The sequence below is a fragment of the Macrobrachium rosenbergii genome, chromosome 5 (assembly GCF_040412425.1).
Source record: "Macrobrachium rosenbergii isolate ZJJX-2024 chromosome 5, ASM4041242v1, whole genome shotgun sequence".
Taxonomy (NCBI): Eukaryota; Metazoa; Arthropoda; class Malacostraca; order Decapoda; family Palaemonidae; genus Macrobrachium; species Macrobrachium rosenbergii.
The window spans coordinates 59,686,040-59,710,425 of NC_089745.1; the positions used below are offsets into that span (position 1 = coordinate 59,686,040).

General features: G+C 36.1%; 2 protein-coding genes across 7 annotated transcripts in view; one reads left to right on the forward strand and one right to left on the reverse strand.

Moving 5' to 3' along the window:
* Positions 1-6,126, reverse strand: part of LOC136838839 (U3 small nucleolar RNA-associated protein 6 homolog) — a 183,268-nt gene extending 177,142 nt beyond the window's left edge. The window contains exon 1 of the mRNA XM_067104476.1: positions 5,576-6,126. Within this exon, the coding sequence (XP_066960577.1) occupies positions 5,576-5,667 (92 nt within the window). The 5' untranslated portion in view covers positions 5,668-6,126. The remainder of the gene's footprint in view (positions 1-5,575) is intronic.
* Positions 6,127-9,639: 3,513 nt separating this feature from the next.
* LOC136838841 (N-acetylglucosamine-6-sulfatase-like) overlaps positions 9,640-24,386 on the forward strand; it is a 106,589-nt gene continuing 91,842 nt past the window's right edge. The window contains exons 1-2 of one of the 6 annotated variants that reach the window (XM_067104477.1): positions 9,678-9,774; positions 18,895-19,028. In XM_067104477.1, the coding sequence (XP_066960578.1) occupies positions 19,016-19,028 (13 nt within the window). In that variant the 5' untranslated portion in view covers positions 9,678-9,774; positions 18,895-19,015. Of the gene's footprint in view, positions 9,838-18,894; positions 19,033-24,386 lie in introns of all 6 variants that reach the window. The other 5 variants (XM_067104479.1, XM_067104481.1, XM_067104480.1 and 2 more) reach the window with 5 other exon arrangements.

A 24,386-nucleotide genomic window follows, 5' to 3' on the forward strand; every position in this document is an offset into this window, starting at 1 on the left:
GCCACCTCCTCCACTGGCACTACACTTTCAGTTTTTGATTCATCACTGAAAACTTTCTCCATACGCACTTTGACGGATGCTCCGAATTTTGCCATAGAACTTACCATAAGTTTGAACTTACAATCGATTCTATCTTCAAGACTGGCAATGGCACTGGGGTCGGAAGCATGGGAGCCAGATACAGGAGTAGGTGGTACAAAAGTAGGAGGACTGGAGATAGGAGACAATGCTCAAAAGGGGGAAGGGGGAATGGAAGGAACATTTTCAACACTAGGGTTAGGAGAAGAATCAGTGCTATGTGACCTACCTGCTGCTCTGACTGACACCTTCTGCTTCCTATCCCTATCGAGTTTATCAAGATGGGATGGCAAAATCTTCCACTGCTATTCATTCCAGTCTTTACATTCATCACAAGTATTCTCTTTTGAACATGAATGTCCCCTACAACTAGCAAATGTGTGGGAGTTGCAAATAAATTTAGTTAATCTGGTGTTACACCCGTCCCAACGGTACCTAATACTAGAGGAACTGGAATCAGACATGATGAAATCACAATTAAGTCAAGATTAAACTTGTTATAAAAACCTAAGCTAAAGCTAGTAATAGAAGCTACACAAATGTAAGAATACTTCACCAGATCCTGAGATAAAACCAAATCACCAGATCCTGAGATAAAACCAAAAGACCGATGAAAGAAATCAAAACAGAGCTGCTGCAAACCATTGATGTTAACTCAAGAGCTGGCAGAAATGAATAGCTCTCTTTCGCTTGGTTGTTCCCTGTCATTCCCCGATAGTGGGCAGGGCTGTAGCCAACACAAAAACAATAGGAGCACTGGCACGGCTTTTAAATTTTTAGCTGCTGCACAAGTGGAAATACAGTAATAGCAATGTACAGGCAGTCCCTGGTTATCGGCGGGGTTCCGTTCCGAGGGCATGACGATAAGCAAAAATCACTGATAACTGAAAATCACCAGTTTTCGGTTATCGGGACCTCTGTTAGGTATGTACTGACGCCAATATGCGATTATCAGCACTGATAAGTGGATATCAACACATATTGGTGCCGAAAATTGCCGATTTCTGTCACTAGACAAGCGCTGAAAACCTGGATCACCAGTAACCGGGGACTGCCTGTAACTGTTTGGTAAGCTACTTATATAAAAATTATTTTGGGGCAGTAATGCATTGCATCTTTGCTTGAACTTTTGAGGTTCCAATTGCCCAATGTCCTCAGAAAGGCTGTTCCACAGTCCAATGGTGTGAGGACTATGAAACCTCTGGAACTGATATGTTTGACAGCAAGGCATATTTACTGCATATTGGTGTTGCTGTTCAAAAAATCTGGTCACTCTCAGCAGAAGAGGATCAGGGATCACTTGTGAATGTGAAAGATCTGTTAAAATACAACTTATGAAAAATTGACAAACAAGAGACCATCCGTTGATGGTCCATGCTAATAATAGGAAACAGAAACCTACCACCATGAGTCATTCTATCTAAAAAAAAAAAAAGTAAATATCAGGCAGAAGCAGACAACCACACCAGAGAACAGTATTCTAGTAAAGGAAGGACAAATGACCTAAAACAGGCTACTTACAAGTGGAAAAACAAATTAAAAAAACAACAAGTCAAGGAATTCCCTGGCCCACAGATCAGGCAACCCACTTGGCCCAAGACACCAAGACCAAGCCGAGACCAGAGCAATCTGACCAATGATCTTGTCTCATGAGCACAACTAAGGATGAGTTCAACTGGCATGATGATGTCCAGGTAGTGGAGGTAAGGAAGTGCCCCAGAAATAATTATGCTCACAAATGAGCAAGATAATCTCTCAAAAATGCTGTTTCAGCTTGGCCTCCTGAGGTTCTGGAGGAATGGAACCATCCAGTCCCATAAGATCACCAAGGGCATAAGCTGGCACCTCTCCTGCAAGAGAGGAAGACTTGCCTTGCTTCTGCTCCCTTGCCCATGCATGTTCTCATGGTTTCCAGTTGGTATGCCTTGAACCATGAGAAACATGAGACCCAACAGAATCACCACCATGATTAGTACCAGCCACTAGGGGATTAATGTAATAACAAAAAGAGATAGTAAATTTCTCAGATTATCTTGGTGTATTTCTCAATTTATCTCACCTGTATTGCATCATATACACCACTTTGTGTTGTTCAGTCAAAAAATTTCTTTAGTAAACAATATCCCCAAGCAGAACTCTCCCTTAGAATTACCATTCGAGTAAATGTAGAGGAGGTGGTCACATGAAGGTATCATTTATTAATATAGTTTTTTGACTGAATATAGAAGAGGGTGTATATAATAGAAGACAAGTGAGATAATTTGATTAATTTACAGAAATAGTGTGAAGTTTACTGTATTATACGGTTCTAGTTTTACTTTCATCCCTGAGGTGATGGTACTAAACAGGGTACCCCAAGGGGCTTCCACCATGGTCAGGCCTAATACCAGCCCCTCAGGGATGAAAGTAAAAACAAACGTAAATTTCTCATCTCGGTAGATTTCTCAGATTATCTCACCTGCCCTGCATTGTATACATCTTTTATATATTTTTACCCAAAAAATTATATCAACAGGCCTAGGCTATATGATATCTCAGTGAGGCTGTCTCCTTTACATTTGTTAGCAAATCTGGTGAATGATATTAGTTTGAAAACATCCCATAAACTTTCCTTATTTTCAATATGAAATACAGTACCAGTGGAGCTTTCACACTGTGGTCCCCAAACTGTAGCACATACTGTATTGCTAGCCTGAAGGGCGGAGTTCACCATGCTAGCGAAACAATTGCTAGAAACGTTTAAAGCACACACCATGCGGTAGAACTAAGCATTAGCTCTGAGCCAGGTATTTCCTTTAAAATTTACTTTTCCTATAGTATCTTGGTTGCTTAGCCTATCAAGAATTTATCTTTATTTTTTGTTGGTCGACCGTAATTAACCTCAGAACTGATTATGTTTTTGTATGCTGGCCATCCTGAAATGTTATCGCACATGCAGAGTGTTATAGGGGAACTTTTGGTAAAAAGTGGCTCCCTTTACTGGGGGGTGAACATATGGCTCCCTAATGACTTTTGTATTCGCGGAACCATTCCATACAGTCAGTGCGGAGCTATTACTTACAAGTACCCATCACGCCATTGGATATTCATGTTTCTGGCAGAACAATGACTTATTCTATAGTAGGCTATTTAGGTTGCTTATCAAGAATTTACTGTTATTTTCTGTCAGCCAACTGTATTAACCTCAGAACTGATTAAATTTTTGGTATCAGGCATGTGCAGAGTTATAGGGGAACTTATGGTAAAAAGTGGAGTTTCCTTCACCAGGGGGTCCAGGGGCAACTAGGATATTTTACGAAGACTTCACATGATTATTTTGGTTCGTGTGGCAGTTTCCTATAGCTCATTTTGTCAATGAAGCTTCAATCTTTTGAAAGGTTTTCTTAAAGGTTTAATTTTTTTGTTATTTCTCCATTTAAATATCGAGTGAAAAGTGAAAATTCTGCCACCCATGTGTCTCATGCCCCATCGTTTTACCCTATGTAACATGGCCTACTAGGTTAGGTTAAGTAATGTACGTTAGGTTAGTATGGTTACTTTTATAATAGATTTCCTTAGCCAATTCCTGGAGCCGCTGAAAGTCCGCTTACCCTACTTTTGGCGCCAAAAAATCGCTATAGAAAACGCCCCCTTTTTAAATAGCTCCTGTTTTGCTTCATGGCGGTAATGAAAAGCATGTTTTTGGTGGTGTTTCCCAGAGGGAAAGCAACAGAAAAGTTAATAAAACGGTAAGGGGGACCATGTTGGGAACTGGGGTTTTGGGTGGGGAGAAGCAAAAGCTGGGATTTGTGGCGGCTGTAACGTAAAAAAATTCGCTAGTTTCTGACCCGCTAGTCTGCATACAAACGTTTGTCCCGTTATGCAACAAACATAAGGTTGACCTGCTAGTCTGCATACAAAAGGTTATCCTGCTAGGCTACAAACATAAGGCTGACCCGCTAAACTACAGAAATGAAAGTCGGGTTTCCTGCTTGCCAAAACATACAGTGTTCGCTATTTTCTGACCCGCTACTCTGCATACAAAAGGTTGTCCCGCTAGGCTACTACCGTAAGGCTGACCCGCCAAAGTACATAAGTGATGCTGACCCGCTAATCTACGTATATGAGGCTGACCCTACCTACATCAAGGGGGGACAGAAAATGCTAGCCTAAGCTACCTGCAGCATACATAAGAAACCTCGGTTAGGCTATTCCCTACCTCCCTACCTACATTAGAACGGCCGTAAATTTTGTAACGGTGATTTTTTTTAACATATCTGGTCTCAGATCGGGGTGGTGGAACGGTGCTGCGCGCCTTATCCGCATTTTTAATGATTCTTGGCAGGCACATATTCTCTGGCAAGCAGTAACATCTGTATTCACTGTAGCCACAGGTTACAAAAAGCAACAGTGATTTTTTAAACATATCTGGTCTCAAATCGGGGTGGCGGAACAGCGCTGCGCGCCTTATCCACATTTTTAATGATTCTTGGCAGGCATGTATGCTCTGGCAAGCGGTAATATCTGTATTCACTGTAGCCACGGGTTACAACAAACAACTGCACACAAGGGTCAGTTCCAAAACCCTACCTAACCTAGCAGCAAAACAAATGTAAAAAGGGAGGTAAATGCTGTGTTTACCTTATTCAAAGTCGCTGCCGTCCGACCACATAGATTACGTAGATAACAGTATCGGCTCCGCTTAACTACATCCAAAAAGGCCCGAAATGGACATGGAACACCTTCTAGGTATCGCTTCTGGGAACAAAATAAAATCGTGACTTTCCATTGCGGCGGTTCGAGAAAGAAAGAAAGAGTGGTTCTGGTGTTGGCCAAGGCCTATGAATCATATCAATAGAACGCATTATGACTGGTTCGAAGTATTTAATCCGTAGGCCCTAGGGCATGACCTGGGTCAGCCTGAGATACGATTGGACAGAATTAAATTTCCCAAGGTCAGGCAGGGGCGCCATGCGGTGGCAGCCTTAGGAACTACAGGTTGAGAGGAGCGCCGCACTTCGGCCATCTGAAGAACTGCAGGAGAGCGATGTTCTGACACCGTTCACGTCAACTTGGTACTTAGAAAAAGTTACGCTCCGCTGAAAAAATTGTCGTTCAGGAATATCAAGCAAACTGGTCAAGTAAGTTACTTATTGAGTAGAATTGGGCCCACTAAACAATTTTTATTCTATGCAATTTTTCATTTGGAGTCATTGTTAATGAGCTACAGGGGCGTCCCTTGGATAGGCAAACTACCCCAATTCCTTCTTGAACATAGCCTATGGCTCCCTAATGTCTCTCGTAGACTATTCGAAGAACCGTTCCATACAGTCCATGCGGAGCTATTACTTAGCCTAGAAATAGACGTACCATACTTCCAAACCCAAATTGCAGTAATGGTTTGAAGTAAAAAGAATACATCTATAATGACTGTACATCTGTCTCAGTCTTCCGGAATGCTTTTAAGCCATTTTACAAGGTTTACCCTACACAGGATACTGTATGCTAGCCTACTTACCTAATTTCTTTCTTAGTTAACAAGCCGATCCTCTCCATCTCTTCAACTTCGGCTACAGTAGCCTGAATATTTCTTTCCACAAGTTCTGCCATTTTCTCAATATTAGCTCAACAAGAAAAATTTAAGAGTTTGTTTTGAAGCTTACTTAGACAGGATACCCTGTCGAACACCCCGCATGCTTACAAGCTAGGTAGGGCAATAGTAGTAAGGATACGCAGCAGGATATGTAACAGCTCCCACTTTACATATAAAAAGAGCTACTAAAATATACAAGAAAACTGAAATTTAAAACCATGAATTTAAAGAAACACTGAGAAGAGTAGAAAATTAACAGGGGTAGGTTTTAAATTATACAAAAAGATGCTTTCACAAGTTTATGCCTCATCAGCGATAAAAGGAAAATGTGGGGATAAGCCAATAAGCCAATTCATCGTTGTTACGTTGAAGATGAAAAGTTAATTTGGCCCGAATTTCGTAAAAGCCGATTCCGAATTCTCAGAAATGTCCGAAGTTGTGGACTGGCATTTTGATGTTGATTGTTATCTAACTGTCATCATCTTGAGCCTATGCATGGTCATAAGAGACAATCGTCATTTCAACTCCTTGCAATTCTTTTTTTTTAATTTATCAATATTTGGGTTTTTATTTTTTTATTCTGTAGTAATTTACACATTATCATTTTATAGCTGATGAAGCACGTTAGAATATGTGCGAGTACCCCTGCACATATAATTTTAAATGTAGGCCTACCAGTATGAGGATTTTTAAACATCTTTTAAACATTGTCATCGGATAATCCTCACTTTGTTTCCCTCGCCTTTTGATAATTCTGTTGACACCAGCATTATCTGAACTATTAAATGTCGGCAGTTTTACTCCGGTAACAGGTTTAATACTAATCGAATTCTACGTTTCAACAGAAGTGACAATCATATTTTCAAATTTTCCCTGAGAAATTCAGGAGACCTATCACCCAGAAGCCTTTTACCTTAACATTACTACAGTAGTTGAACCGTCAAGGAGTCGCAACGATTTATTCTCATCCATTGACGCTTCCCGGATTTTCTGATAGAAATATTCGGTTTTACTTCCTGTCAAGTAAACATACGAGTCTTTTACTATTCCTATGCAGTTTCAGCCTTTAACCTTTGCCACGTGTCCTCTTTAAGTCTTTTCCACTTTTTATTTTTAGTCTCACCTTGAAACCAAGGTGATTTGTCTTTTTTTTTCTTTTTTAACAATTCCGTCAACAGCCGCATGTTATTATTAACTTACCCGATTAAAAAATATCCATGACCCTTTAGACAATCCTCTACGTACCATAAAGGAAGATATATCTTCATTTATTGTTTTGGGCAGTTCATTATTGAAAACATCCGGAGAGAAATTCTATCTATTTTTAAAACTTACTTTCTTTTTCACATCGTTCTGCAATGCCGGTCTTCTAAATCGTTTAAGCTTATGCAAGGGAGAGATCGTGCACTTCTCAACACCGGTGTGATACCTTATAATCACTTAAAACATGATGTAATATACGCCCAGTATAAATTGTTGTGTAACAATAATAATTCAGTCGAAGCGATTCCAATAAGTCATTAAAGGCTACTGTACTGTGACTTTCAGGGTTATCTATCGACAAGTTTAAGTCCCAACAGATTTAAACTTTTATCGCTACCATGTCAAGCATCTCCAGACGTATACCAAATTCCCCTAAAAAGAATTAAATGACCTTGGTGGTCTGTAAAACAAACAAAAAACTGAAAGAGATTCTCTGATCTAAGTATTTGAAGTTTACTTCAATAATTCCAGTACTAGTCACCCTTGTTCTCTTTTAAGATAACAGCTGCTAAGAGCAAAAAGTCCAATTGCTAACCCCCCACCCCGGCTTTGATCTATCCTCTCTGAATATGAAAGTATGAGTAAGAGGGGTAATTTTAGCTATCTCATCGGTACCAGTGCCTTAATTAAGCAGTGTTTCAGTAACAGTTGGTGTACTTTAGAGAAATTAATTTATCAAATCTAATTGCAGTGTTTTATTACTAAGCCTCACTTTCAGAATAACCCCTAAGATTCATAACCTTGATCAGTATTTGCTGCTATTCTCCTTTCTCGGAATCACCCAGTGTTCAGTGTCTTGTCTTTTCTGTCTCATAGTATTTGTACTCTTAAACTCACTTGAATTACTGTATATGTTTTTTTACATAATTGACAGGACAAAATACAGACTCAAGCATCGTTTTAAACTTGCATTCCTTCTAAAGATGTCTTTATCAGTGACAGTGAGAAAAGGCCAGACCATGCCTGTCACTGACAATGGAAAAGGGCCAGAGAGCGCCTGTCACGGACAACAGAAAGTCTAGAGCATACCAGTCACATTTGTTACACGTACACCACCGTAACATAACTTTATCATTATTTTCATGGATAGCCTTTCGAATTTCAGAATCACATTTCAGAATGATTTGGGTTAGTGCCAGCTGTTTCAGATTTAACAGATAATAATATGCTTTATCTTCTTCATATCAGGGGCTTACTATAGGTATCATGTATATATATATATATATATATATATATATATATATATATATATATATATATATATGTATATATATATATATACATATACATATCCTCTATAAACACTACAATCTACTGTTGGTTTTAGTTTCCCTCTCTTGTTTGTTTTGTTTCAGCACCTACTACTCTATCGAGTAATGAATATCCTGGTCGCCGAATCATCTCTGCTGACTGTAAGAGTAAATTTGCAACCTTACCATCTGAGTTAGTTCTCGCATTAATAACTCAATATTTTGAAAGGCATCCGCATGCTTCCTTTTCTTCTCGATGATGTTATCTGAAGTCTGAGTAGATCTTGCTACTAATTAAACTCTTTACCCTCTCCGTATAAGTTTCCAGTCATATATTAGGATCAGTCATCTTCATTACAGTTTCCATCTTCGTCTTGATATTATAAATCTTTAAATCAACGACCTTGGGATAATTTACTGTCAACGTCTGTCTCCCGCATACAGAATGCCTCGCTGTGAAATTCAGTAACCTTGCCACCAAAAGTCGTCAGCTTTGTTCGGGAAGACTCTAATACGTTTCCAGCCAACGGCAATGCCATTCAAATTTCTTGAAGTGTACTATTTAGAGGCACTGCCTTTGAATAAAGAGGCCTGTTTTATACAACTTTTGGTGCGATTATTGGCTGAACGGTAGCCTATCCTAGCTTAACTTTCATGGTTGTTACTGATTCCAAATACTTTTACTTGTATAATGATTCTCAACTTTTTAACATGAGTTTTTATAATAATATGAACTTGGTCAAAATAAAAAAAAATATAATAGACGGGCGTTATAGTAATGAAGGACGAATAATTCGAAACACTCACACACACGCACACACACACATATATCTATCTATCTATCTATCTATCTATCTATCTATCTATCTATCTATCTATATATATATATATATATATATATATATATATATATATATATATATATATGAACGTCTTTTACTGTAATAACACAGTATAATATGAAGATAAAGAGGCCCATAAAACACTATTTGAACATTGCAACCATATATTTCGAGCACTTCCTGCTGTGCCTCTGTTCACTGGTAAAATAACAGGGGCAAAGGAAATGCTCGAAATATATGGTTGCAACGTTCAAATAGAGTTTTATGGGCCATTTTATCTTTTTAGTTAAATTATATATATATATATATATATATATATATATATATATATATATATATATATATATATATATAATTTAAATTTAACTAAGTTCATATTATTCAAGAAAACTCATGTTAAAAAATTGAGTATGTATATATATATATATATATATATATATATATATATATATATATATATATATATATATATATATATATATATATATATATATATATATATATATATATATATATATATATATATATATATATATATATATATATATATATATATATATATGTATGTATGTGTGTGTGTGTGTGTGTTCACAAAAACACAAATATTAGAAATGCATTCGTAAAAGGGAGCCACATGTTTGTTTACCTTTCAACGTTCGATTCGGACTTTGTGCTCAACTTAGAGTACAGCCATTTGGTTGCTAGGCTACAGACGACGATATTATCATTTTATCAGCACTTGATATGGACGTCATTGGGTTTAATTGAGGTAAGTACTTAATTCATACCACCCTGATAGAACTGACGTGCAACGTATTGTTGTTATTATAGGGTAAGCATTTTAGATGATGGAGATTTTAATAGGTTTTATGACTGGTCTTCGTGGAGCAAGGGATCTTGATTAGCAAATGACGTGGTATTCCAAATTGGCTGAAATTTGTTAAGGCTCAGCAAGCTAGTGAATTAGACTCGAGTGAAAAGTTATAGGCAATCTGGACATATGTTATTTAACCAAAATATTATCTTAGGCACAACTTGAGGCCTAAGCTACGTAGCCAAATGCCAAATAGGGTAGATAGTATACCCTGAATTTTTTCACCTTTTTGCTAAAGACATAAACCTTATATTTTATGACTGCTTATCTTGTGTTTGATGCTTTACTCACTGTTAATATTGATGCAACACAGGCAACATGTCTTTGTTTCCCTTGCACTTTAAGCTAAGTATACCAATTATGGAGGACCTAAGTGAGATGCCAGCGGCATTTCTTTGGGTGAGAGCCCAAAATGAGTGAATTGCACCAAGACTGGTCCAAAAAGCTTAAGCCCAAGGTATCTAGTCAGAAAAATATATTTTTCATATCTATAATGACAATCACAAAATACATAGGCCAGCTTGTTGTAATTAAGGACCAACTGCAGGGACACATCCTAAATTAGCACGCCAGGTCAATACTTATCTGTGGCAACCCCACTTAACCTGAGCTAGGCTATGGTAGGGAAGGTAGAACTGTATAGTAGCTCCACGTCGGCGACTGCCTTCTAACTTAACTTTTTCTACAGTTTTTTGGTTGCTAATTATGAATTTACCTTTAATTTTTGGCACTCGAGTGTAATTACAGAGTGAAATCCATCCAACAAGGGGTTTCCATACACGATCTTCACAAGACAGAGCAAGGGTACGGATGTTTTGAAAGGTTCATATCCTGTCCGGCAAATGCAATAACTTGTTAACATATGGGCACCCCCCCCCGGGCCAGTACTAAACACGGCGAAGGGACATTCCATTTGGCCGACAACAAACGGATGCACCGCCAGTATCAGAACCCCTAAAAGTGTAGAAAAAACCAGTTGAAAAGGTAAAAACAGGCGCGGAGCTAATATATAGAATTACTGTAGAGAACTGCAAGTTATTTTGTAACATTCTGAGATATGTCCTAACTTGACTTTGTACTAGAATGCCATAGCGTGAAAGCTTGACTTTGGACTAGAACACCATAGCCTAAATCGTGAAAGTGAGATCCAGAAATTCGTCTCAGCCTGTCACTGTATGCAGCATATATACAGTATTTTTTAGCTTACTGTTGGGAGGTGCAAATCTCTGAGGCACATTTGGGTAATCCTACTGTTTAGGGGTCCAAAATCACTGCTTCCATGTGTGTGTTTGTTTAAGTTTTCTTTCCTATTTTCACTTTCTTCATTCGACAGATCTGCAAACAGAAGTACATTTGCTAAAAAATGAGTGGTTTATTTGCTTACAGAAGCAGAGATTGTAAAAAAACAAAGGGAATAAAGCTCTGCACCTCACGTGAACAATGTAGTGTGCCCGCAACTGTGTTTGTGGAGTGAGCGCTTAGGAACCAGGAACCAGGTAGGAACCTGGCATGGGCTCTTGAGCTTCAGCAGCCACTTTTTGATAAATTTGAGAAAATCAGCAGTCTATCTGCTTACAGAAGCAGAGATTTACGACTTTCTCAAAATTCTGTGGGTCCGTATCCCCTAAGACCAGGGGTGTCACGGGGGTTGCTGTGGGGACGCTTGCCCCTCTCAAGACATTGATGCCCCCCAAGACTTGGTTTGCCCCCTAGCCATTTTGAAATAATAATAATAATAATAATAATAATAATAATAAATAATAATAATAATAATAATAATAATAATAATAATAATAATAATATTATGTGGGTGGGTGTGGCACACCTGTTTGCTGCTTTATTGACTCAATACAGCTCTTAAATGGCTTCAAAATGCTCTAAAATGCACACAAATTTCCAAAAATTTCTCAGGGGGCCTTACAGCACTCCCCCTACCCCCAGCTGATAGGGCTTGCTTCGCTCGCCACCCCACCCATACCATAAGTTCTAAACCTTCCCCCCCAAGAAAAACTGAAATGACATCACTGCCTAAGACATGTTTTTGTTTATTTACCTTCTCCCTTTATTCCCATTGTTTTTTACAATCTCTGCTTCTTTTAGCAGATAAACTACTAATTTTTTCATTGTTCTCCATGATTCTTTAAGTATTTTATAAATCTGTGTGCTGATCTTGATTTTACATAATGCAGTGAATTTGGCCCCCATTTGATCTTACAGAAATAGAAACCATCGCCTTTGTATAAGCTGGCAGTGTCCATGAATGCAAGATGGGAGATGGTTGTTAACTTGGTAACAGTGTATTTAACTGGTGGGAATACCCCACATTCACCAAGCACTTTTTTTAGCTGTCTTTACATGAGGATGATTTGCTGAACCCCTACTCACTGCTAAGTAGAATGTAAGTCTTTTGTTTGAAGCTTTTGTTTTCAAGAAATAATATCTTATTCTGAAGTGTGAAGGGTGTTAGTGAGTGGAAATTTAATCCCCTCCATTTTTCTTTGGTGGATCTCCACTGTTTAATTCCTTATCATCCTTTCAGAATCAGCAGTGTTGCATTGTGGGGGAGGATTTACAGCTGTTAGGAATTTTTCTGGGTAGAGGAGGTAGCTTTTAAGTGTTAGCCTGCCTCTCTCTCTGCTGCCTAAAACCTCCTTCCTCCTTCCCCGAGTACACCCCTCCCAGTTAAGAGGTTGGGGACCATACACCTACTCTTATGACATCAACTATGTTTGCTGTTGAAGCAACCACTAGGCGTCAACTACTGCAACTTCCTCAGAGGAGGAAAGCAAGATTTGAGTGAGGAGGGGAAGATGTGCAAGTGCTGTCCCTCAAGTAGCCTACCTCCTCCTCCCCATTGAGGTTGAGCTTCTCTTCCCTGTCTCATTCTTCATCCTCCTCCTGCAGGCGAAAAAGAGGGGGAAGTCCAGAAGGGCTCCTGCAAGAAGTCCCCCAGCTTTGATAAAGCGCTCAGTGCTTTACATTGTGCAAACAAACAGGTTATTTGCACTGTGGTTTTTGTGGTATGCACATACTGTAGACGTTTGTTTTTAGTGATTGGCATGATTGTTCACTCCCACAGTCTGAAGGGGAGCTCAGGTCCCAAACTTTGGATAGAATTGTCATCATTCACATTTATTTTGCCAACTCTTATTGTTGACTTGTGGCATAGATTTAAAGTGAGTTCACTATGTTTGTTACATAAAATGTACTACATGACAAACATCCTGTGTAGTCTTCTTGCCTGACCTAGATGTTTTTGTTAACAACATTAAGCAGGCTGCTGCTGCAAACTGTGTGTAGTTTTCTAGTGTCAAGTTTAATACTACTCAGTTTACTAAGAGTTTTATCTTGGCTATTAAAAATGGGGAATAGTTTATCTAGTACAGTTGTGGAATCTTCTGATTTCCAAATCTTTAAACAAGGAGCAAATTCATTCCTTCTCACTGTTGATGTCTCCTACATTCAGGTTTATTGGTTTTATTTTCTGTCCCCACAAATTTATTAATTTATCACCTGTTCCTATAACTTGTCTCTCTCTGCATGTTGGTTTCCCTTCAGAGCCCTTGTGAGTTTAAAGTCTGTTCGGTCAGTCCAAAAGGGTTTTCACCTAAAGATTTAAACAAAGAAAGAAGAAGGGCTATTGGCTTGTGAGCTTCTTTGTTGGAGAATGCAATACTTGCAGTGTTGATGCAGAAATTATTTGGCTCTTTTGCGACCTTAAGGATCTTTGGGAAGTAACTAGGGCCTCTTTGTTGAACCTTTGTTAATGGAGCTTTCTTTAGGGTACACTCAGGAGGCAAGCAGTTGTTCAGAATGCAGTGGTTTTGGTTGCTTGTGGTGCTTTAGAGCAGGTTAATGGTTTGTTTTGTGGCTCAGAGGGTTCCTTGCTATCCAGCATTCAAGCAAACCACTTCCCTACTACTGTGAGAGACGCCCTAGTAACATCAAACACAACTTTGTTGATGGCAACAATGGACATAGCCTAGATCAGTTCTTAGTTGGAGGATGAAACAAGACTTGAATAGAGCAGGTGGGAAACATTGTCGAATGCTTTTCTACTTTCTGCCTCTTCTTCTTGTTCATCTTTCTCCTTGAGAAAGAGGAGGAAGAAATCCTGTAAGACCTCTCACAGGAATAGTTTGGTGTTGTGTTCCCCATTACTTCTTTCCAAGGGTAAAGCGGAAGGAGTAGTGGTGGAGAGGAAGTCGAAGTCCTGAGGCTCTAACCCACTGTGCAGTTTCTTTCAAACCCTCGATGGGGCAAGGGCACCTGTAGCCAAACCCCAAACCTTCAGGTGTTGCTAGGTTCTCAGGTTATGGGGTTGGGAGGGAGCCTGGTTTTCTAAACCCAGACTAGTAGCCCATTCTTCTTCCTTTAGAAAAGGAGGAAATCTTCCCAGCCCTTGTGTCTTCCATCCCCAGCTATGACTAGGAAGGGAAGGAAGAAAAAAAAGAAAGGAGGTTACTGAGTGGTGATCCCACTTCTCTGCTGCCACAGCTAGAGGGATGCTTGTCTTGCCATGGGGTAGTGTGATAGGGACAGGAAGCAGAGCTCTCTTATACACCAGTAGTGAGTGTTCCATTCTTTCCTTCCAGATCATTCCAAATCATTGGCCTTGTTGGTGGAGGTGAAGGCAGTGATGGAGATAGACACTGTTGGTTGTTTCTAGTGAAAAAGGTGACTGGGGGCTGGAGACCGGTCATTGACCTCTTACTGTTGAACAGGTTTGTGTAACAGACTCATTTTTAAATGGAAACAGCATGCACTGTACTGTATTCAATCAGAGGGGGGATGACTTTGTGATTTCAATAGGTTTGAGGTATGTTTACTGCCAAATAGCATCTATCAGAATTCTTGGAATTACCTCGGCTTTGTCTGCAGTAGGACTGTCTATTAGTTAAAAGCTCTGATTTGGACTTAAGACAGCCCCACAGGTGTTTCCCAAGGGTGTTCATCTTTGTTTTGGCTTGGGTTCATTTGCAAGGTGCTGAACATGCTTGCTGTGTTACTTGAACAATTGGTTAGTCTTGGTATCCTCTGCGACCGCTGCATTTGCTCCAGTGCAGAGACCTCTTAATTTTTTTTTGTCATGAATTGGGGATTATGTTAAACTGGGAAAAGTTGGATCTCACTAACAAGCAGCAGACTTAAGTACTTAAGTATGCTCATAGTCTCACCAGCATTGAGGGTCTTTTCATCAAGCTTTCATGTAAAGCAGACTCAGGGAGATATTATCACTGGTTCGTGTCCTGGCAGGAACAATTGGCTCAGCTTTCACAGGTTGTCTTTGGCTACCATTCATATTAAAGGGATGATAGGTTATACTGACCAATTAAAGGTCACAGCACATACAGTCATCAGGGACACCTGACCAAATATCAGGATATCTAGGATGGTATTGTGCATCATCACCAAAAACAGAGACAGCATTAAAGTTTACTTCATAACCTTTTTTAAAATTATCTGCAACAATATTGAAAATTCTAAGGAGGCATTTTAATGTTTACTGCCAGTCAGCAAATGTTTAGGGCCGTGCTTCTCAACCTTTTTACTTGTAGAGTAATTAAAACTTGTTGCACTTTGTATTTAAATAAAATAAAATTAGCTGTAAATTTGCAAAAAGGCAAATAATAAAGAAGTTCTTGAAATATGCATTTATTCTTAAGACATTTTACAATATATTTTACATTTAAGTATGCTTGTGTGAAACCTGTTCTTGATGTGCTGTGGCAATTTTTTTAATATTAGGCCTTATATGTGATAACCATACGCTCATTTCCTCATCAATGCATATAATATTTGGTCTTATTTTACATTTAATGTTGGGAAGTCAGAAAATCCTAATTCACAGAGGTATGATGTGGAAAGCTGCAATAAAATATTCAATGCTTTACGAGCTAGTGAAGGATATTCTTCTTTGATGGAAATCCAAAGTTGATGAATGGGCATCTTTTGTTTGATTTGTAAGCAGTGATCAGCAGATAGGTGGCCAGCTCTTCTTCTGTGAACGATAAGCCAACATCGTCAGTTAAAATGTCAATAAAAGGGCTGTGAATCCAATCATACTGCTCACTGTTTATGGATGGAAAACAATAACTCAGATTACTTTCCATTTTTGTTAAGTGATCCACTATTAGAGGGATTAAATCATTTACATATCCTTTTCTAACCTAGAGAAACATTTTCAAAAAGCCTGAACTTGCTTCCCTTTTCCAAATCATTAGCATTTTCAGGAATACTTTTATTTTGTTTACCGATGAGAGATTTTCATTGCCTTTTTGCATAGACACGTTCAGAGTATTCAAGTGTTGGAACATTTCAGTCAGGTATTCCAACTTTGAGGTCCAAACTTCACATTCAGGAAGTTCACAAAAGTTACTTTTATTGTCTTTCTATAAAAATGCAAGTTGTTCTTGTCAAAGTTCAAGTACACAACAGAGTACCCTACCTCTTGATAACCACCTTACTTCTGTATGCAAAAGTACAGTAAGTGTGTGTGTTGTGAATCCATATTTTCACAAAGTATTTTGAATATATGACTCTTACTGGTCTAGTTTTAATGAAATTTACCATTACTACAACTTGATCAAAAACTTCCGTCAATTTAGTGCCTAGCGTTTTTGCCATTAGGACTTCTCTGTCCAAGAAGCAGTGAGTTGTTATAATGTTTGGATTTTGTCGTTTTACAAATGATACAAGACCTTTAATAGAACCTACCATTGATGGAGCTCCATCAGGACAAATCCTGAAACACGAGTTCCAGGATAAATTCCATTTCCTAAAATAGTTATTCAAAACATGAAAGATGTCTTTACCTTTAGTAATGGTAGTCAGTTCCTTGCAACAAAGAAACTGATTTACTATTTCATCTCCATCAATACAATGAATAAATGCCAATAGTTGCGCCTTGTTGGTTATGTTTGTTGATTTATCAACTTGAATTGCAAAGAATGAATTCTGATGCTTATTAATACGGAAATATTCCTCAATATCATAGATATTTCCAAAATACGTCTGTGAACAGTACCATTTGATAGTGGAATTTTGCTTACTTCTTTTTCTGCATCATCTCCTAATATAGTCTTAACCACATTTTTTGCATGCAGGTAATAGTATGAGATTTCATTTTTAAGGCAATTATTTCCAGTACTTTATAAGAAGCAATTTGAGCGTTTTCAGATAGTGTTGCTCTAATTTTGATAACAACTCCTTGCTTTGTTTGTTGCTCAAGCAATCTTTTAAAATAACAGGTTTTTTCCTTGGAGACTGCAATGTGATGTTTGGAAATGTTCACTTAACTTACTAGGAAGCATCAACTCGTTTGACATTCTGCATCCACAAACTGTACTCAGTGGAAGAGGCTGATTTTCATCTCCAGTCCAAGTGAAACCATAACTTAAATAACTTTCATCATATTTTCGATTAGGCTTAATCTTCTCTTTCTTGGCTGGACATTTTATTGCACTTCAACTAGTTTCACCATTAGAATAAAGTTCATCACTTACGTGTTTCTTGCTTAAAAATATATCCATTTTGTGGGTAGTCAATTTTTGTTTTTATTATCATAATTCACCAAGTTTCCTGAACAAGAGTTTGGAAAGTAGTGTGGTAGTGTCCGGGAGTCTACTGACTGACTGAGTGACCAGCCACAATTGCAGACATCTTTGTATTTAAGTAGAATAGAAAGAGCAGGTCATCGCCACTAATTATAAACCCATTTTGACCTGTCGGCTTAAGAAGAATATTACCTTTCTAGGTTGTCCCTTTTAGCTTTGTTTAGTAGTAGTAAAGAAGCTTTAACCTCAGTGTTAATTCTAACATTGAGATAAAATCTTGGAACAGCCATCCACAAGGGAAACTCCGATGATGACTGATTTAAATCCCTTGAGGATGAGAAAAGGGAAAGGATTATCCATTCCTTCCCGAAGATTAAGGAAATCAGCATCCAGTTTAAAATATCAGAAGTAAAGGCTTGACTCAGACATTAGAGCAACGTGCTTGGTTTCTTTATCCTTTTGAAAATACAGATTTGTTTAATATAAACAGAATTCATAAATTAATCTTTTGTTACAAAAAACATGGGGTGCACCTGGGAACCTTTCAGGGTGTACTAGTGTGCCTTGGCACACCGATTGAGAAATGCTGGTTTAGGGGCTCGAAGTAACGCTGGTTTAGGGGCTCGAAGTATCAGCTTTTCAGTAACTTTAGAGAGTGTTATATTTATGGACTTGCAATCTTTTAACTTGCTATCATGTAAAATATGTACAGCGTTACAAAACTTCTGTTATGAAAAGACAAAATCCAAACAGAAAACTGTAAAATGCCTCAGATTCAAGAGAAAACCATGTTCTTTAGTGAGAAGCAAATTTTGTAACAAGTGGCTCAAAGTGCCAGTCACAATACTGTGTCTTGAAAGGGAAAGTGATTCAGTCATTAGCTTTAAAATCCTTAACTTCTGATAAGGCAAAATAGCTGTCTCCTGGATTTGTTAAGTGAATAAGATAATTCTTTTTGTTCTTGGAAGTCATTTTCTGATTTTTAACTTATGCTTTTTATATTAGTACAGTATATCAAAAGTTTCAGAATGGCCAGTGTAGGTACAATCTAAGTTTGTCAAAAATAGTATTGCTCGTAAGGACAGTTTGTTTATTGGAAGAGAAGTGAGAATTTCATAAAATACTTCCCCCAGTGGCATATAGTACCATCTGTTATGATTGAATTTAGATTATTAATATAACAAGTTAATCACACATTGTTGTCCATTTTATGGATGTGCATAATGGAGTACTGTATTTATGTCACAATTTGTTTATTTTACTGGATATAATTTTTCTGAAAATTTTTTGTTTGTAATGGTAATTAATTTGCTTGTCACATTTTATGGTACCTGTATTGATGATTGTTATGTGCAATAGAAAATATTATTGAATACAGTATTAGAAAACATGCTGAGGTTGTAGGTCACTGCAGTTGTGTACAAAACACAGTAATTGTAAATAAGACTCATATTTTCAGCTTGAAAACCATGTGAAATTTTGCAATAGCTACTTGCATTTTGTTCCAAGGTTGTTGCCTGCGAGGGAAGCTTTGAAGGGAATTGCTACATTTCCCCATCTTGGGCATGTGAACTTACAGTATGACCTTGGAAAGTAGGTACTGTACTCCTTTTTGCACAATGTGCTTGTTTAGAATTTGTCTGTGTGTGTGAACAATTTACTTGTGATTCATAATTTGTTCCTGTGAGGAAACAAACCTTTATCTTTTATACTGTGTATATACAGTTGACCCCCTGTGTTTTGCAGGGGGGGGGATATGTACCACAACCACCCACAAATAGCTAAAATCTGTGAATACTTAAAACCCCCTCTAAAAACGCTTCTAACTGCTTATCTTTAAAGTTCAAATACTAAATGTATACTTAAAGTATCATCCTAAATCAAATATACCTTAAACTATTATCCTATTATTGTAGTATTAATCTTTGAAATGATATTATTATAATATCATTTCAAAGTCATCTTAAACATTTTACCCTTAAAAATATGTACAGTACTTCTAGCCCTTCCAGCCAATAACAGAGAGAGAGAGAGAGAGAGAGAGAGAGAGAGAGAGAGAGAGAGAGAGAGAGATGAACTGAATTACTTGCATCAGTTAAACAGTTAAAAATGTCAGTTATACAGTGTATATTATGTATATCTTTCTATCAGCCACTCTCCTTTTCTGTCTGTCTATCTATCCATCTCTGACCTTTGGCAGCACTGAATGGGCAACACTTTCTACCTTTCGTGGTCAATATGTCAAGATATTTGGCATATTTGACAGGTTACACCGCCCCCCCTCGCTCCGAAGCTTTCAGACAAGACTGGGAAAAAGATGAGGGGAAAAAATGTATTGAACTAAAATCTTACTAATTCACTCTATATTTTCTTTAATGAATTGATATTTTGCTGTGTTTACATTAATCTTAATATTTAAGCTTATTAAACTTAATATTTGAAAATTAGTACTATAAATCAGTATTTTATCATAAAATATAGATGTGTAGTAGGTACGGCACAGTACAGTATTTAGTCATGAAGATACAGTAATATGAAAATACAGAATATTGCTCTACGAAAAAATCTGTGAATAGGCGAGTTTCCCCGTGAATAATTTATATATAGGTTCCACAGAAAAATCTGCCAGTAGGTGAGTCCATGAATAGATGACATGGGTGACGAAAATGTGTGTATATATATATATATATATATATATATATATATATATATATATATATATATATATATATATATATATATATGTATATGTATATATATATATATATATATATATATATATATATATATATATATATATATATATGTATATATATGTATATGTGTATATATATATATATATATATATATATATATATATATATATATATATATATATATATATATATATATATATATATATATATATATATATATATATATATATATATATATATATATATATATATATATATATATATATATATATATATATATATATATATATATATATATATATGTATATATATATATATATATATATATATATATATATATATATATATATATATATATATATATATATATATATATATATATATATATATATATATATATATATATATATATATACATATATATACATATATATATATATATATATATATATTTATATATATGTATATGTATATATATATATATATATATATATATATATATATATATATATATATATATATATATATATATATAAAATATATATATATATATATATATATATATATATATATATATATATATATATATATATGTATATAATATATATATATATATATATATATATATATGTATATATATATATATATATATATATATATATATATATATATATATATATATATATATATATATACATATATATATACATATATATATATATATGTATATATATTTATATATTTATATATATATATATATATATATATATATATATATATATATATATATATATATATATATATATATATATATATATATATATATATATATATATATATATATATATATATATATATATATATATATATATATATATATATATATATATATATGTATATATGTATATATATATGTATATATGTATATATGTATATATATATATATATATATATATATATATATATATATATATATATATATATATATATATATATATATATTTATATATATATATTTATATATGGAGCTTGGTTAACAGCGAATCGGTTTTATGGCACTTGTCTAGCGATGAAAATCAGCAATTTTCGTAGCTGAAAATCGCAGATTTCCGCTTATCGGCGCCAATAATTGGGTATTGGCGCTGATACATACCTAACAGAGGCGCTGATAACCGAAAATTGGCGCTTGTTTGGCGCCGAAAACCCCTGAAAATTGTCGAAAAAGCCCCGAAATTGCCGATTTTCGGTTATCATCACACCCTCAGAAACGGAACCCCACCAATAACTGGGGACTGCCTGTATATATATATTATATATATATACTGTATATATACACAGTATATATATATATATACAGAGCGTCCTCGACTTATGGCAGGAGATCCGTTCCAGTGCTGCACCGTAAATTGATTCTGCCGTAAGTTGATTTCTGCCTAAGTTGATTTTCTCTAATATCAGTGCTTTAATGGTGCTTATGGCGCAGTAACTTGATGTTGCATCAAGTTACAGCGCTGTAAGTGCCGTTAACTTGATGCCTATTCTTGCTGTTAGCGCTGTTAACCCTTTAACGCAGAGCCTCTATTTACAAAAACGCCTCCCGTATGCCGCGGCGTTAATCGGGAGTTAGCACCGGCCGAAAAAGTTTTTTCAAAAAATCACAGCACGCTAAGTTTTTAAGATTAAGATAATTTTTGGCTCCTTTTTTTGTCATTGCCTGAAGTTTAGTATGCAACCATCAGAAATGAAAAAAAATATCATCATATATAAATATTGAAATATATGACAGCGCAAAAAAAATTTTTCATATATAATTTTATACAAATCATGCTGTAAGCAAAACGGTCAAAGCTAACGGGTTATTTTTTTTTCTTTGTATTGTACACTAAATTGCGATGATTTTGGTATATGCTGGCGGCGTTCGGGAGTTAGCGCCGAAGCGGAAAAAAAGATTTTTTCAAAAAATCACAGCACGCTTAGTTTTTAAGCTTAAGAGTTCATTTTTGGCTCCTTTTTTTGTCATTGCCTGAAGTTTAGTATGCAACCATCAGAAATGAAAAAAAATATCATTATCATATATAAATATTGAAATATATGACAGCGCAAAAAAAATTTTTCATATATAATTTTATACAAATCATTACGACAAAGTGACGAAAGAATTTCTGAGATGTTCGGCCGAGTTACCGCGCGCAGACGTAAAGAAAAAGTTTTTTGTTCAGAAATTCACCATAAATCGAAATATTGTGCTAGAGACTTCTAGTTTGTTGCAAAATGAGGGTACATGATTGAATATTACTAGAATGTAAGAGTTTTAGCTTATAATTGCGTTTTTTGACCATTTCGGTCGAGTTAAAGTTGACCGAAGCTTGAAATTTTAGCAGTTATCGTGATTTATATGAAAATATTTCAAAACTGATAAAAGCTACAACCATAAGTTATTATCTGTTGTATTCTACATGAAAGTGCGCACATTTCTATATATAAAACTTTATGTAACGACTAATATAAAATGGTGCAAACATTACGACAACGTGACGAAAGAATTTCTGGCGCGGACGTAAGGAAAAGGTTTTTTCAAAAATTCACCATAAATCGAAATATTGTGCTAGAGACTTCCAATTGGTTGCAAAATGAAGGTAAATGATTGAATATTACTAGAATGTAAGAGTTTTAGCTACAATTGCGTTTTTTACCATTTCGGTTGAGTCAAAGTTGACCAAAGGTTGAAATTTTGCAGTTATCGTGGTTTATATGAAAATATTTCCAAACTGATAAAAGCTACAACCATGGGTTGTATTTTGCTGTATCGTACATGAAATTGCGCACATTTTCATGTATAAAACTTTATGTAACGGCTAATATAAAACAGTGCAAAAATTACGACAAAATGACGAAAGAATTTCTGAAATTTTCGTTGCCAAAGTTACTCTTGTGGCGTAAGGAAAAAGTTTTTTTTTAAAAATTCACCATAAATCGAAATATTGTGCTAGAGACTTCCAATTTGTTGCAAAATGAAGGTAAATGATTGAATATTACTAGAATGTAAGAGTTTTAGCTTACAATTGCGTTTTTCGACCATTTTGGTCGAGTCAAAGTTGACCGAAGGTTGAAATTTTTTGTAGTCGACGTACGGTACATCCACTCGGCACCCAACAGACAATTTTAGTCGACATATGATACGTCCAGTCGGCGTTTAAGGGTTAATGTTAGTGCCATCAACGGTGCATACAGTGCCGTAACTTTATGTTGCATCAAGTTATGGTGCTGTAAAATGCTGTTAATGGTACTGAAAAAGTGCTGTAAGTCAGTGGCGCTGTAAGTTGAGGACGCACTGTATATACATATACAGTATATATATACCTTTTTCTCATGCGTATATATACGTACCTTTCTTGAAAGCTGATTTGGTTGATAAGCATGGCAATAAGGTTGTTAAACTTTGGCAGATAGGTGATGGATGGGTTTACCCCCCATGCACCGGAACAATAACCCCACTTTTCTTATGGTCATAATCAAGTCACAGAAATGAACTTAATTTTGAAGTTTTTATTATCACACTCATATACTGTATGTTATTGTGTTTGTGGTTGTTCAGTCTGTCAAGGATACTTGAACAAGTGATTATTATTGCAATAATGTATTGTGTTTTTGGCTGCTCAGCATGTTAGAGACACCTACTTGAATTAATGAATTATTGTAAAAATCTCATGTACAGTTTTGAATTTTTAGTTAAATTTAGTATATTTGGGATAACTGAGCAGTGAATAAACTTGCATTTGAGTTTTTCTTGCTTTGGCTGCTTGTTTCCTTTGTACAGGACCTTGTGTAAGGTTTTCAGGTTTGCGGTTTTCTAATATTTGTATTATGGTTCATGTAGAATGCTAACTTATATTATGAGTATCTCATGCTTGCTCTTTCTGCGTAGGTGGATTGTTTGCATGAACATCTCCAGATGAGCACTTGGGTTTGCTTTCTGTTTTTTCCCTTTCATTTGTGGTTGCCAAGAGCTGCTTCTTCCTTGATCTTTTCTTTCTGCAGTCCAAACTTCCTGCTGAAAGTATCAAACTAGCCTTTGCTGGCTTTTATGTCTTCAGAGTTAGGCCCTTCGCCATTTCCTTGTGAAGAAGGTGGGCTGGAATTTAGTGTCCTCTCCTTTAGGGTTGTCCTTTCAGATTTCATTCTGAGTGTTCCCTTCTCTTGTAGAAGAGATGCCAGCTGTTGATCATTTAAGACCAAAGCACCTGGAGGTCTTCCA